Genomic DNA, 15,018 nt, shown 5'->3' on the forward strand with positions numbered 1-15,018 from the left:
CACGTCTGCTATACAATTACAATTTGGGTAGTCCTCAGAATGTTTTAATTTCAAGGACCACCATAACTCTGAGAGTGTATAAATGGAAACAAATGCCATTTTTACACTCTGAGATACAAACCTATAAGGGTCCACTTGGTTCCATTTGTACACCCTCAGAGATACAGACCTGTATTAAAATACAGGAGCGTATACTGTACCTGCCCTTTTTGTTCCATTCCTAAGCCAATAATGCTGCTGCTCTGACAAAACTCTATCTAATCACTAATCAGCACAACTAATGATATTTCTAATGTGATTAATCCGTTCTCAAATGTTCTATTAACGGCTAGGTGTGCTTGTCATGCTCCCTTCAGCACGGCTGGATAACCTATTTCTACCAATTGCTTGGTCAGAAGAACTACCAGTACCTGTAGTAATATAAATATTTCATTCCACTTTTGTCTTTTTTCTCCTTTTTTGGGTGACTCCTCTGCATGTGTACCACCTGAGGGGGGCTCAAGCAGTGGCATAGCCAGGAATTACGTTTTGGGAAGGCAAGATGTGTTAATTGTCGTCTCTCTGCGCACAATCATAGCACTAAAGGTTTTCAAAGAGATATACCTGCCAGACGAGTAGGATACAAAGGCTGAAAGGCATGCATTTACATTCCAAAGGGTGATTGAGGGTCGCGCTCTACCGCAACGGCCAATCAGCTGTCCATCAATAATTCTCAGGTCTTGTTTTTTCTCATTGTATGGATTTTGGCCAGGCCAGAAATGGATTTGGACAGGCGGACGCCTGCCCTTGCCTTATTGTAGATACACCTCTGGGCTCAAGTACCACCGGTGGTACTAGCACCAGAGGTTGGGAACCTGTGCTTTAAAAGGACCACTTCACTAGCCTCACACCCCAGAGCTTCTATTTTGAAGGAATCCCGGCACTGATTGTGTTAATGATCCCAACATGCGGCGGTGTCATGTTTTAGCTTTAGCAAAAGCCAATCCATCATCAGTTATTCATAGAATAAAAAAATCTTCTAACTGCAGATGTGATAAGTGGTTGTGATGTGTCTCTGAACACGATGCTCTGACTCATGTTCATTAAGCTTCATCACGATGAATTATATGACCCTGCCAGAAATATATTCCATCTCATTATTCGAGCGATTGGAGTTGTGCAGCCTGCCTGTTACTGTTACAGACAACTAGTGTGACAAAACAGGCAAACAGTTAGATTAATGGCGAAAGGGCCTGTCTGTGTGGAGTTTGCATGTTCTCCCTGTGTTCCATAGGATAGGTACCCTCACAAATATATGCACGTTGGAATAACGTGCCCCGTCAGGTGATAAGAAGATAAGCGGCCTGCTCACTCCTCATGCATTGAAGGAAGCATGAGCTCAGTTCAGGGCTCTCCCCAGGTTGGCAGAGGGAGAGTAGGGCCAAGGATTACAGCTTAGGCAATTGGCACCGGGTGAAGAATGGGTTACAAAAATCGTGGGATAAAAAAGGACAGTTGGACAGTATGCACAGTATGCAACAGTCTGGGTGCATATTATAGCGGCTTTAGCCGAAAAGGTGTAAATTCTCAAGTTCCCCGTTATTGGAAAAGAAATTAACAAAAAAATCCTTTCGGGTAAGGATTTTGTGTTGTTTCTCACCCCAGCCTTGTTGGCTGCCTTGAGCCGAAAGCTGTAGATTCTGCCTGGCAGCAGGCTGCTCACGGTGCAGTCCAGCTCAGAGCCTTGATACACCTCTCTGCCGTCTTCCTCCAGGCTGTAGCAGGACACTGGGCTGCCACCGTCCACTTGAGGGGGCCCTGAAACAACCCCGACAACTGGGAGTCAGTACAACGACCAAATTGAAGGCGTGGGAAACAACCTTCTTCTCCAAAGCCTGATTTATATTTAGTTGCACGTTGGTGTTGCCTGCGGTACATAGCAGATCTAACAAGCTCAGGTGTGGGTGAGGTGTGGGTGGTGTGGGTGTCGCGCACTGAATTTAGAAGAACTCAAAAAGCTCAAAATGCGTGGCAGTGTCGTGCGACACATTCTGAGCTTGTAGAACGGCTATTTCCGGGTGTGAGACACGCATCAATACCAAGTACACATCAGGCATAATGCCCTCTTATCAAAAAGGGAAAGTGACAGACAGGGTGACGGTTTAAGGCTTGAGTTTAGCTTTCCCTGAAAAGCCGCATGAACCGCAACATTATGGTCAGGCAGTGAGTGACAGGCACAACATCCTTCAAATAAAGTGGGCTCCCCTGACTCAGGAAGTGGCACAGCGGAAGCAAAAATAAAACAAAAATAAAAACGGTAACACGATGTGAAATGCACACACGCTCACACAAACACGACGTACTGCACTTCGCCCCAAGGCATCGTTTTACAAAACACCGACAAATGCATCAACGGTGGCTGGAATTCAACCCACACGTTTATCCGAGTCGGGGAGACGGAGAGCGCGATGATTTATGACTCACCCCAGCGCAGCTGCACCTCCCTGGCTTTCGGCTTGCCCACCAGCCGAGGCGGTTGACAGGGACCTGGGGGAACTGCGGGAGTCTGGACCTGCAGGGTCTCCGACAGCTAGTGGGGAAGACAACAAACTAATTAAGACCCTCACACACACACACACACACACACGTTTGTATTACCGTACTATACTTGTGAGGACATTTAGGATTTTCTTTCCCCCGGTGCTATTTTTAAACCTAAACCCTGGGGCCTCCAATATCCGATCTACAATATCTACCGCACTGCAGTAGATATTTTTGGTGCAACTCAGTATAGATTAGCCGCAATTCCAACCCTAACCCTAACCTCTAAATTCCTAATTGTAAGCCTAACTCCCCAAATGTGTTTTAACCATAAAACACAACATTTCGGGGTTGTGAGAACCAGGAGAAAGGGGTCCCCACAACGTCTGCTACTATACTTGTGTGGCTCATCTGGTCCTTACAAGTACAATAACATAGGCACGAACACACAACATACAATGTCTTTAATGTCATGCAGCTCCATTTTTCCCCAGAGAGCCTCATCCCTGCGACCCATCGGGGGCATGAACAGCTGTAGGAAGGCATGTGAGGCTTATGTCATGTGGCGGCACGTGGCAAACGGAGGCATCACCAACATGAGTAATTTTTCCTCACAAGTAACATGCATGAGCCCACATGAATGGAGAGTTGTGTGTGTGTGTGTGTGTGTGTGTGTGTGGTGGAGGGTGTTATAATCGATTAGGGGTCTTGTTCTTCTCACACGCAGAGTAGTGGAGACTAATTCCCCCCACTGAACGAGGATTTCTTATTAAAATCGGGGCCATAAATAGAGCGGACACCAAGAATTATTCATGTCTAATATATCAGGCGAGAGCCGCTGGGATGTTGAGTCCACCAATGCGTGCGTACAGGATGTGTGTGCTGTGCAAAACGTTGGCATTGTCTGTGACTTATGGAGGGAGAAACATGTTACAGAGAAGAAGAAAATTAAACATCAACCGCCCATTGCCTCAATTGACTCAACCGCCCACAACTCAATTGTGATATACTGTCCTTCCTTGCCTTGTAATTGCCTGATTGCACTGCATTGTAAACATGTACGTATGTATGTCATACACGCCCATGCACTTTGCTGCTGGCTTTCTGATGCTACCATACAGTATGTACCAAAGCAGACTCCCTGTATGGCCCTCAGAACTTTGACAATAAACTGTTGTTTCAGTTACACCTTCAGTATTTTATTGTTTTGTTTTAGTATCAACAAATTGACATGGAAAGAAATGTGAATAGATGATTTTACAATTGACTAAATCGTTTAGACTGATTAACCACTTCCAGCCCTATGTTATACCTCATTGTACAACATTGTCAGGCGGAACAACTGATTTACAATGCTCACAACGCATTATTTTTCCATCAATCCATCTTCAACCACTTATCCGTAGTTGGGTCGTGGGGGTAACAGCTCGGTTCCCAAACCTTTTAGCTCGAGACCAAAAGGAGAAATTATATTTGCCCAGGACCCAAAAAGTAAGTGAAAATAGCAAATCTGCAAGCTCACAACACATCACTCCATGCTGCGTTGCGAGCTTGTAGATCTGCAATTTTAGCTACTTCTTAAACTTTTTTCCATTCGTTTTTAGCCCAATGAGTATTTTTGTGCAAAACAAATGGAATGGGTTCAAATGGAATTGATTCCCTAGTTTGACACGACACCTGCTACTTAAAGCATGATGACATTTTGACATTTTTGCCTTATATAGGATGTTAATGGTATGGTCGCATATAAACCCCTATTAAACAAATCAATGCTCAATGCTGACACAATCGTTCAGCAAGTGCATTCATGAATGTATGTATATAGAAAATATATTAGGCCAATATAAACAAATTGCCGTAATTTCTGGACTATAAAGCGCACCTGAATATAAGCTGCACCAGCTAAATTTAGGGAAAAAAACAAATGTGTACATATACAAGCCTCACTGGACTATAAGCCGCATAGAGGCCATAGACAGAGATATATTTAGAAGGTCCCCTAGTGGCCGTTAGCTGTAAAAATCCATAGATTAGCCGCACCGTTGTATAGGCCGCAGGGTTCAAAGCATGGGAAAAAAGTAGTGGCTTATAGTCCGTAAATTACAGTATACCAAATTTCACACTCCACACCCTACATTTGTATGCCAGGGAACCTCTCGTTATCAATGCTCCTGGGTGAAAATTAAAATAAATGCTACAGCTATCATTGCCTTTATTCAAGCCTAACCTTCTATTAGAGAGCACATTAGATTTGTATTTTCTCCTTTTATGTTCTATTCTTTCTTCTCTTCAAACAGCATCTTGCACGAAATGTCTCTACGATTACTGTATACAAGCATTATGGTGTGCCGTATGTTTCTGTTGTGAATGCATGCGTTTAGTGTGTGTGTGTGTGTGTGTGTGTGTGGTGTGTGTGATATTGATGCTGTATGACTCACCGGGCTCTGCCCTCCCTCACTCATGCAGTAAATGCGGGTCTGGTAGGAGCAGCCTGGCTTCAAGCCATCACATACGTGCTCCGTGGCCGGTCCGGAGTATACCAGCTCCCACGACACGCCTGGGTACGAGAGAAAGTGACAAATCTATTCACAGTGCCGATAGTGATGATAAAGAAAAGTTTACATTTTCAGTAAGGTCTAAGGAAGAGCATCCCGACTCGTGTTGCGTTACCAATAAAAAATACCCAAGATGGGAGCAGCATGGTGTGCAGATCTTATTGTAATTTCATGTAAAATTTGATCCAGCAGCCAGCCTAGCAGAACAGGATGTGCGCGTTCACTTTGTGACATCCATTTCAAAGAAAAAACGTTGGCAAGCTGAAAATAGCCCATTCTGCAAGATCAGAAAGGCTATTTTTTTGTATAAATTAGGCTTAAAAAAGTGACAGCTTGTAGATCTGCTATTTACTGTATCTTTTGGATTGTTTTGAAAATGTCTGAACATTCAACATGGAAAACAATTATGACTATTATCTCAATTAATGTAATGTAAGTAACAAGTAAGACGCGCAAACTCGGGAAGCGAACGCAGCTCGTACATATTTGGGTTTTTTTAAGATTTTTTTTTTAAGTAAAGTTTTTGCGAGAGCACTAACTGTGTCTGTCCCGCTGTTACTGTATATGTGGACCTGGCCCCTTTTGTGCCCATATATGGAGCTGAGTGATTTGTTTGTGATTGATGCAACACACTCCATATTTGGACAGCGGGACAGACAGACACACAGACAGACAGACAGACATGATCTGCTAGGTCTCATAGTTAGTGCTCACTGCGTTCGCAATCACTGCGTTCGCAATAATTGTGACATACCACTCAAGCCCTCCGACAGCTCCACCACATACTTGGTGACCTCTGCACCGCCGTGGTCTTTTGGTGGCTCTGTAGGAGAAACACAGCTTAGTTCTTTACGTTTCCTTCATAAAAGGCTGACAATCTACTCAGTGGAAGAACGTAAACTACAGGTAAGCACAATTACAATTTTGAGGTACATTTACTTTACTCCAATACAATCATTTTACTTATACACCACTACAGTACATCTCAGAGGCAAATATTGCACTTTTTACTCCACTACAATTATTAAAAAAATCCGTTACTAGTTACTTTGTAGATTTTAATTTGTATAGGTAAAGAAATGCAGTACTTTTTTATTTTCCCACCACTGCATCTAACTCTACTGTATGTTTGACAAGAGGAGCCAGAGCCCATTGGCATTGCAGAGAGGGTTGCGTGGTGGTCAACTCACCCCAGGCCATCTTGAAGCTGTTGGGCAGAACTCTGCCCTTGATGACGGGCCTGCAGGGACAGCACGGCCGGTCAGGAAGCGTGATGAACTCGGCCACCTGGCTGGGATTGCTCTTCCCCTCGGAATTGTACGCTGCCACCTGGAGGGGGGGGGGGGGAGATGGGTATACCCTTGCTTTTAAGCCTTTATATGTATGCTTTTGTAAAATGTATATCCCTCTTATCTTACTGGTTCTCAAACTTGTCATTTATTTATTTCAATCTGCTATTTTTGAAAAGTCTTGAAAATGTGGCTTCTTTCAATATATATTCTTTCAGAGCGAACGTTTTTAACTAAATTCTTTGCTTCCGGGGGCGTCCCTGGAACAACATATTTTCAGATGGGGGTCGGCGGCCAATTACATATAATACCTGGGGTCCTTGACATGAAATATTTTGAGAACCACTGACATAGAAACATAGATTTTTCAGAAAGAATTTAGGATTTAGACGACCGGATTTAGAATCGGTCTCAGGTCTAAATGGGTTTAAGACCTGTAAGGAACCATTCAGATGCCGGGACTATCTCAAGGAACCCTGAGGGTCCTGTACTGCACTAACCATTTATTTATTTCTCCCCAAGACTCTCTCTCTCTCTCTCTCTCTGTCTGTGTGTTTGCCAGCAGTTGTAATAATAGCCTCAGACTCGGAGTGAGACATGACAGACAAGACATCATCACCATCATACAGCTTGGTCTCCTTTCTCTCCTCCGCCCATACGTTGTTGACAGACACAGAGCTGCTTAGTCACACCTAACAAAAGCCATAATAGAGCAGGAGGCAATGAGGGGAATGGTGCTTCAGTGGTGTGTGTCGGCAGTTTGGCGTGGCAACATTTGCTGCCATAATGCAAATCTCCCACCCACCCACGCTGAGCTTGCCGGGAGCTCATCCCTGTAGCGCACAGGGAGATGCATGTGCACGGCAGCAGGCCCTCTGTGTCACACAGCGTGGGAAATTGGGGACCGCGATGAAATCGTCTGGATGTCCCCAGAGCTTATTTGGAGAGAGAAAATGAGATTCGAGGCCATCACATTTCACAAAAACAAACTTGGTCTCTTAAGTGGATATCGTCTCTGTCTGCTAGTCATACAGTAAGTCCAAAAGTGGACTTTTCAGGATTCAAATTAAAGTATAAAAAAGGAGATCTACAAGCTCGAGCTTGTGGATCTGCTACTTTTGATGCTTTTATGTGACGCTGTCGTTTGATCAAGTAGGCCGTTGATTAAAGAAAGAACACAAAAGGTTAGACTATGGAGATAAGCGGTAATTTTTTAATTATGGTTGCATTTAATTGAGTGCTGCGCAGATGGAAGAAAAGAACTGGCCAGTTAATCCTGGCCAGTTCCTTACAATGAACAATCTTAAAACGGCACAAGAAAAACAATGACAGATACAGTATGTGAATGGCCTTGGAAAAGCTGGTGCAAAGTGTGTGAAATAATTAATCAAATTAATGGCAGGTGTACAAGCTGCGACACACTGAGCTTGTAGATATTCTAACTTTTTGCACGACAGCTGTGACAAAGTAATTATTGTTTTTTAACACTTGATGCCTAGGACGTCTGCACGTCTTCTCAAATAAAACCGCGGGGTGCCTCAGACGTGTGGACAAGTCTATTTTTTATCAATATAAAAACGGGATCTCTAAAATGCTTGCCACTCGATCTAGTGCCTTTATTCAGAAGAAAAATCCCACCCGTGTTAAGTGAGGGGCGCTCTTATCTCCGCCGACCTCCCCGACATGTCCTAGTTCTTTCACGTCACTGAGATAAGGCATTATATAATGCCCCACACTATACCACTTCTCAGTCATGTTATACAGAGGCAAATAATATTAACGAGAATTATATAGACCGTAAAGACGTAAATTCTCCTTTCATTGTCAATGGCATTCAATGTTTGTGTTGGCACAAAAAGCCGATTAGCTCAGACACATACGGTATGACGTAAGTTCTCCTTTCAATGTCAATGGCAAATGTGACACGAGTTATGACAAAAAGCTGCCCCTCAAAAATACCACACGTGAACAATGGTAGACAGTTTCGTCATTCCAATTATTTGTATATATCATATAATGGGACGTCACTATACTGACGTTCCTCAGTTATGACATCATCATCGTTCTAAACAAGTTCCACAACAGTAACATGCTGAGGTGCTATTATTCAACTTTTACAGGCTTTAAAGTCTCGTCTATCTTCTTCCAAGTGAGAGGTTTGGTTCTTTGTTGCAATGCTTTCTACAACATGAGGATTACAGTGATGATTAAATGTTTAAAAAAATTTTTTTACTGCACACCATCACTATAGTTCTGACTATTTCTGAGGTTTTCAAAATGTCAAAAAGACCCATGATTATACGTATATCACATTTTCCCAATTTCAATGCAGTCCACAAAAAAAAAAAATCCATTTCCCAGTGCTTCTGAAGTCTCTGATTGGGACTTGAGCCAGTGCGTGATGAGCCGTGTGGACTTGGTGTTTGTCAGATCAACCTGCCACCATGTTGGCACCAGGGGAATGAATGACTTGGTGTTTGTCAGATCAACCTGCCACCATGTTGGCACCAGGGGAATGAAAGCCATTAGAGCCCCGCAGACAGATGAGTCATACTAGGGACTCTACAGCATGTGGATGTCAGCCTACCCCCCCCCCCCCCCCCCCCCATTTCTCTTTTCTCTTACCCGAAACTTGAACCTGGTGCTCCGGTGAAGGTTCCTGACGGTGCAGGTGAGCTCGTCTCCGTCGTAGCTGGGCTGAAAGCCGTAACCCTGGGACACACACATACACAACAGCGGCGTGAATAAAACCGAGAAGAAGGCTCTAGAGTGATATAATCAGCCTTATAGTCAGTCTAGAGTAGTTAGAGCAATATAATCTGCCTCATAGTCTACTGTAGAGCCAGAGCCAGACCCAAATATGGGCCAGACCAGGTATACAGGCTGATGTCGGTCTCAGGAGGAAACCTTGTATGTTCAAAACTGTTACTTTTCTAAATTCCAATGGATCCAATGTTGTTTCTATGTAGTCACAAGCTCTTGTTAATATTTTTTCATTGATTCAATATTTATAAAACCCAGACATACTTTCACTTTTAAAATGTTTTAAAGGTAGCATACAATAATAGCAGATCTACTGTAGATCAGCTATTTTCCTTGGTTTAGCATGAAGAAATAAGGCATTGATTTAGGAAAAAAGTATGGGCGAGACCCTCCACCACACTGCTCCTCAACCTTTTCAGGCTGTGATGCCCCAAAATAATTTGAACTGGAAGATATTAAAAAGGTCATAAAAAGTCATTAAATTGTCACTTAACTTTTGTAGGTACCCCGCTGGGGGTGACTCCCTGTTGAGAACCACTGGGTTCCTAGTTTCTCACACCCACATACTTCGTATAATTTAGCAACACTGACAGCATTGAAAAGGTGTGGGATGTAACAGAGTGTTCCTTACGGAGTCTTCCTCCTCCATCTCCAGGACATAGTAGACTTCGTCCTCCTTGGGGGAGGCGGTGGGCCGCTGCCACGCAACACACAGCCACGTCACCCCCGCCTTCACCAGCTCTGGAGGGAGGGGTGGAGACGGCACGCTGCACGAGGTGAACACATCAACTGCTTCGCTGAACTCACTGCGTAAGGGGAAAGACATTGGATTGATTTAAACCATTGTTAAACAGATTCACTGCCAGGCATTCATTAATTCTTCCGCCACTACCAAGTGTTTTTTTTTCAGTGAAGAGTCAGACCCTTATTTTGAAGGCCCACGGGTCACGAGACATAAAGCGGAAGTAAAGAGACGCTGTGTTGAGTGACGGACTTTCATAAAGTACCATGTTTAGAGCCCAAGTTTAAAGTGCTCCTAAAGCCAGACGTTGCCCCTCAAACATCTCAATCAATCAGATGATTGATTGAGATGTTTGAGGGGCAGAATGGGGACACTACGGTTGGAGCGCTAACGGCGGAGAGTGAGGAGATGGCCACTGAGGAGACTCTTACCTCACACCGATGTCGTTTTTGGCCGCCACGCGGAAGGAGTATCTGGAGGCTGGTGAGAGCTTGGTGACTCTGTACTGCTTCTGAGCTCCATAGTAGCACTGCTCGTACTCCTCGGTGCCCTTGCCCTTCAGGGGGAGAAAGGAAATAGTGTTTTAGTTCAGGACAGGACAGCAACTCCATAACAGTTCCACTACAAAAACAAACACAAAAAAGAAAAGAAAAGCAAACTATACCTCATCCCATTGAAGAATATAGTTCAGGATTTTGGAACCGTTGTCACATGGAGCCTGTGGATATAACATATACAGTAAGTCAGAGTTTCCCAAACTTTTTAATCTGGAGATCAAAAATACAAATTTAGTTTCTCTCCAGGACCCAAACCTAAAAGACAACAACATTATTAATGAACCATTTTAACCCCATTTCAAAAATAGTGTGATTCTGTATTTGGACTATTTAGTTAATAGTTGCCTCACACACATTTTAAATGCTTCCGTCATTGCCTCACACACATTTTAAATGCTTACGAACGCGCCTTCTAGGGGGTGCGCGACATGAAATGTCTAATGGTGGTGCTATGGTTTTATTTTAAATATATTAACATATTATGACAAGTAATGCCTATGCTGCATATATTATGTCATATTCAGGTTCATATATGTGCATATACTGTATGTGAATAAAAAGGAAATATATGTCTCTAGATAGTGCAAATTATATTTCCATGTGGGGGGGTGCATCAGCTAGGTCAGGAGGTAACAGGGGGTGCATGGCCAAAAAGGTTTGGGAACCGCTGCATAGCATTCGAGGGTTGTGGAATAGTTGTCTGGCTACGCAAGACTAATGCTGACGCAAAGGGGTTAGAGCAGCATTTCTCCAACTATGGGTCATGACTCATGACCCAAAGTGGGCTCGCGGGAAGGTGCGTTGCGCATTGGCAAACTTCTTTTTTTGTCTTTTATTTTTAAATAAATGGGAAATACAAAGTGAGGTCGTCGCAAACGTCATGAAGGGGACTGTGATGAATGCATTTAGTAATAAGCCTGACCAGCTGTAGCTATTTTTTTGATTAACAGTAAATGGCAGAAGCCAATGTACTGTATGCGTCTGTGTGAGTTCATGGACACACAGAACAACCACAAAAGCAGCAGTACAATGAATGAATATGCGGAGTATAAAAACTACGGCCCGCGGGCCACTTCCGGCCCGTGGAGCAGAGAACCTTGCGGTCCAGAGATAATGACCAAAACGGTGGCGATCCGTTTGGAGCCACCGTCATTTTAAGACTCAAGAGCAACCTAGAACCTGTCACTCAAACTTCACACGCACGCCCATTTACACACACCTCCGGAGAGGGGGAGGAGAGAAGGAGCAGGAAGTGTCGGGGAGTCACGCTGCAGAACGGCGTTGCATGTTGTGTTTAGTTAGCTTCAGTATTAGCTCTAGTGTTGCGTGTTCGCCAGAAGGATCTGCTGCATTCATTCCAATGTCCTCCTGAACAACTTGTTCTCCTGAACAACTTGTTCAAGAGGACAGCCTTGGTTCAGAATCAGAACAAGCGCAACACAGATCATCAGGCTTTGTGCAGTGCTGTCTCTTGCACACACCAGTGCTGTCTCTTGCACACACCAGTGCTGTCTCTGTGTGTTGCTACTGAGCAAACGTCAAAACCCAGACAGGGTGCATGGGAGTGGAGTAGAATGGTTTTCTGCTGTTGAGTTTGTACGGGTTTATGTGAGCGTTCATGCACCCTTTGTAGCGTTTGATTATTTTTATTTAATACTTTATGAAACTATTATTGTCAGGCCTCGCCCTGACTGGCAACTCAGCAACCAATTTAAAAGGTACCATTTCAAACCGCTACATATTGATCAAATATTTAAATCGCCAATTTCTTTTGGGGGGGCAGGATGGATTTGAGAAATTTAGTTTAATGTGGGCCCAGTCATAATTGACTGTCATTGTAATGCAAATGAAGAGAGATTGTATTATCAATGTTAACCACTTGGTACTTGCATGGTAGCTAAACAGACAGAAAGCTGGGTATACTTCCAGGTAGAAGTATAATGTATTTTATTTTATTTAGCAATATAGTCTTAACTATTTATTTTAATTTAATTTAATTTTAAATAAAGCAAAAAAGTATCATAAATGTTGTCTTTTTATCAACTGGCCCCTTAGCATTTTCATAATGTGGCCCACAGGTTCAGCTATTTGAGTATCCCTGGGTTAGAGGGAAGCTGGAAGTACCCTCACTAAAAACGCCGGGACAACGCTCCACACGTCCCAAACTCTTCTCCCTTCTGGCTCCAAAACTGTGGAATGCACTTCCCATTGCAGTCAGAACTGCAGCATCACTCCCAATCTTCCGCCGTAGTCTGAAAACCCACCTTTTCAGACTCCATCATGGCCCATAGCACTTACCCTACCCCCTTAGATAGCATTTCTGTAGACTTAGATAGCATTTGATACAGACTTATAGCATGTTATGTAGACAGCACTATAATTGCATTGTATGTAGTCATAGCATAGTACATACTGTATGTATAGCATAGTATAGTATATATCTATGTATAGTTTATATGTAGTGTTTTATTATATAGATATTCCACTGTTACTTTCTTAGCTTACGCATATTTCATGATAAATGCTTTTTATGTGATGTATTCCCATGCTTTTTTGTTATTGCTTAATGTAAATCGCTCTGGATTAAGAGCGTCTGCTAATTGCCTAAATTGTAAATTGTATTAGAGGATGAACAATGCTGAACGTGCATGTTGTGTACCTTCCACTGGAGGACCAGGGTACTCTTGTTCCCACTGGCCTTCCTCGGCGCGTTGGGGGCTTCTGGTTCACAGCTCAGTGTAGTGAAGCTCACCGCCTCCGAGGGGCTCCCCTGTAAACAGTTACACATGGCCAGGACCCTGGTGGGGGGGGGGGGGGGGGGGGGGACACGATCATGACATTTTACATGGAGATTAATATTGTGTTTTTGTCATTGAACACTGGAACATATGAATCAAATTACATTTCCGTTTGCCTTTTAGGCTTCGTAATCAAGAATTTCACCAGGCAGATATGACAAATAATTTAAATACACTCTTTTCTCCATTTTGTGGAAGGTAATGGTTTTGGACATGCAAGGTTTCTGCCCAAAAGTAATGACATTGTTGCCGTCGGGCAGAAACCTATTATTAACGCTCTACTTGATCACACAAAAGCATACAGTACATGGTATATTCAAATAAAAAAAAAGAAAAAGTAGCTTATTTTTGCTATTATTATTATTATTACTACTACTATAGTTTGCCTGTAATGACACCCGAAAAAAGTCAAGGCTTTGCATCAGCGGTATGAACCCTGACATCAACGTTTGGATTATACGCCAACCTGATGTGATAGTCTGTTGCTGGTCGAAGGTCTTCTAATGTTGCACTTAGATCTTCTCCACTGCAAAGGAAAAGAATTCCAAAGAAAAGAGAGAAAGAACTAAGATTACCAAAAGGAATGGTCTATGACTCATCTTCAGACATTGCGAGAGCCAGGTTGAGAACCCAGTGATCCACTGTTCAAGGGAAACTCCGGCAGTAATAAGACTATAAGGCTTGCGAAAAATAAAAAAAGTGTACACTTTTCCTGGGGAAAAGTGGTGGCGATTGTGCTGCCTACAGCCCGGCAAATTGGAAAGCGAGTCAAGTTGCCTCGACTGACTGGTCGGATAGGTGCGTCGCAAGCGTCAATCAGCCGGTCCCGTTTCGCACCTGGTCCGTCACCAAAGGGGCGTGTCAAAACAAACAGCTGTCAACACAACACAGGTCCATGCTGTCTTTCTAGCAACAGTGAACTTTCATTTCCATCGAGGTCGCGTCAAAAACAGGACAGTCAACGCCTGGTTGAGACGTGAGTGCCAGGCATTTAAATGTCGTGCAGTGTTTAAGGCGGAGATGAACACTGTCACACATCTCCCTAATCGGCCGCTTGAAATTCAGGGCACAGCGGTAATCCGTTGTCACATTAAATTATTTACTACATGTATAGTGGTTTAATTCCATTTAAACACCAGCTCATAGGCCACATTAAATTAATGATCCTAATTGCTATGTAGGCCTCATAACTTATTTTTTTTAACTACTTTTGATCTTTTTAATTTCTCTCCCAATTTCTCTCTTCGTCATTACTCTTCCTCCTACTTTATGTACATAATGGCTGGCAGTGCCATGCCAACCTCTACTGTTGGTTTGGGGAATACTTCCTCAAGAAGCAAACAAGCAACATTATGCTTTGGACAGTATTTATATCAGGCCAGTTAGTCGTAGGGACAATAAGTCAAACATGGCAGATCATCGTTTTGTTTATTTAGAGTAACCAATTACCTTAACCCCTCTTTGCGACTGCGGTACTGACTCACCTGCCAGCGAGTAGCACCCACCGGGAGTCTTACTGCTCCCATGCAACATTCCCCGCTAACAGCGACACCGTAGCCCATGGAAGACGCATGTGTGTTTGTATCTAGACGCTCGTCCAAGCCGGATGCACCACGGTGGATTGGCAACCCTAAACTCAGCAGTGGAGTACAGCTACTTGCTGTTCAGCCTCTTGTGACTCTAAAGGTAGAGTAAGTGATTTCACTCAAAAAACCGTAGGTTTCGTTTTTGGCTGTGGGACCTAAGCCTTCGTCCAATCAGGATAGAGAGTCAAAAACGAAACCTAAGGTTTTT

At 43.4% G+C, this 15,018-nt stretch overlaps 1 protein-coding gene across 2 annotated transcripts in view; it reads right to left on the minus strand.

Annotated features, from left to right (window-relative positions):
* fndc3a (fibronectin type III domain containing 3A) overlaps positions 1–15,018 on the minus strand; it is a 74,797-nt gene that overhangs the window by 11,748 nt on the left and 48,031 nt on the right. For both annotated transcript variants that reach the window (XM_080772536.1, XM_080772537.1), the window contains 11 exons: positions 13,691–13,750; positions 13,086–13,224; positions 10,534–10,587; positions 10,301–10,425; positions 9,759–9,933; positions 8,990–9,076; positions 6,266–6,404; positions 5,830–5,898; positions 4,959–5,077; positions 2,464–2,569; positions 1,640–1,797 (listed from right to left, as the gene is read on the minus strand). In XM_080772536.1, coding sequence (XP_080628662.1) covers positions 1,640–1,797; positions 2,464–2,569; positions 4,959–5,077; positions 5,830–5,898; positions 6,266–6,404; positions 8,990–9,076; positions 9,759–9,933; positions 10,301–10,425; positions 10,534–10,587; positions 13,086–13,224; positions 13,691–13,750 — 1,231 coding nt within the window. The remainder of the gene's footprint in view (positions 1–1,639; positions 1,798–2,463; positions 2,570–4,958; positions 5,078–5,829; positions 5,899–6,265; positions 6,405–8,989; positions 9,077–9,758; positions 9,934–10,300; positions 10,426–10,533; positions 10,588–13,085; positions 13,225–13,690; positions 13,751–15,018) is intronic.

Source organism: Protomyctophum bolini (genome assembly GCF_963924005.1).
Source record: "Protomyctophum bolini genome assembly, chromosome: 9".
Lineage (NCBI taxonomy): Eukaryota > Metazoa > Chordata > Actinopteri > Myctophiformes > Myctophidae > Protomyctophum > Protomyctophum bolini.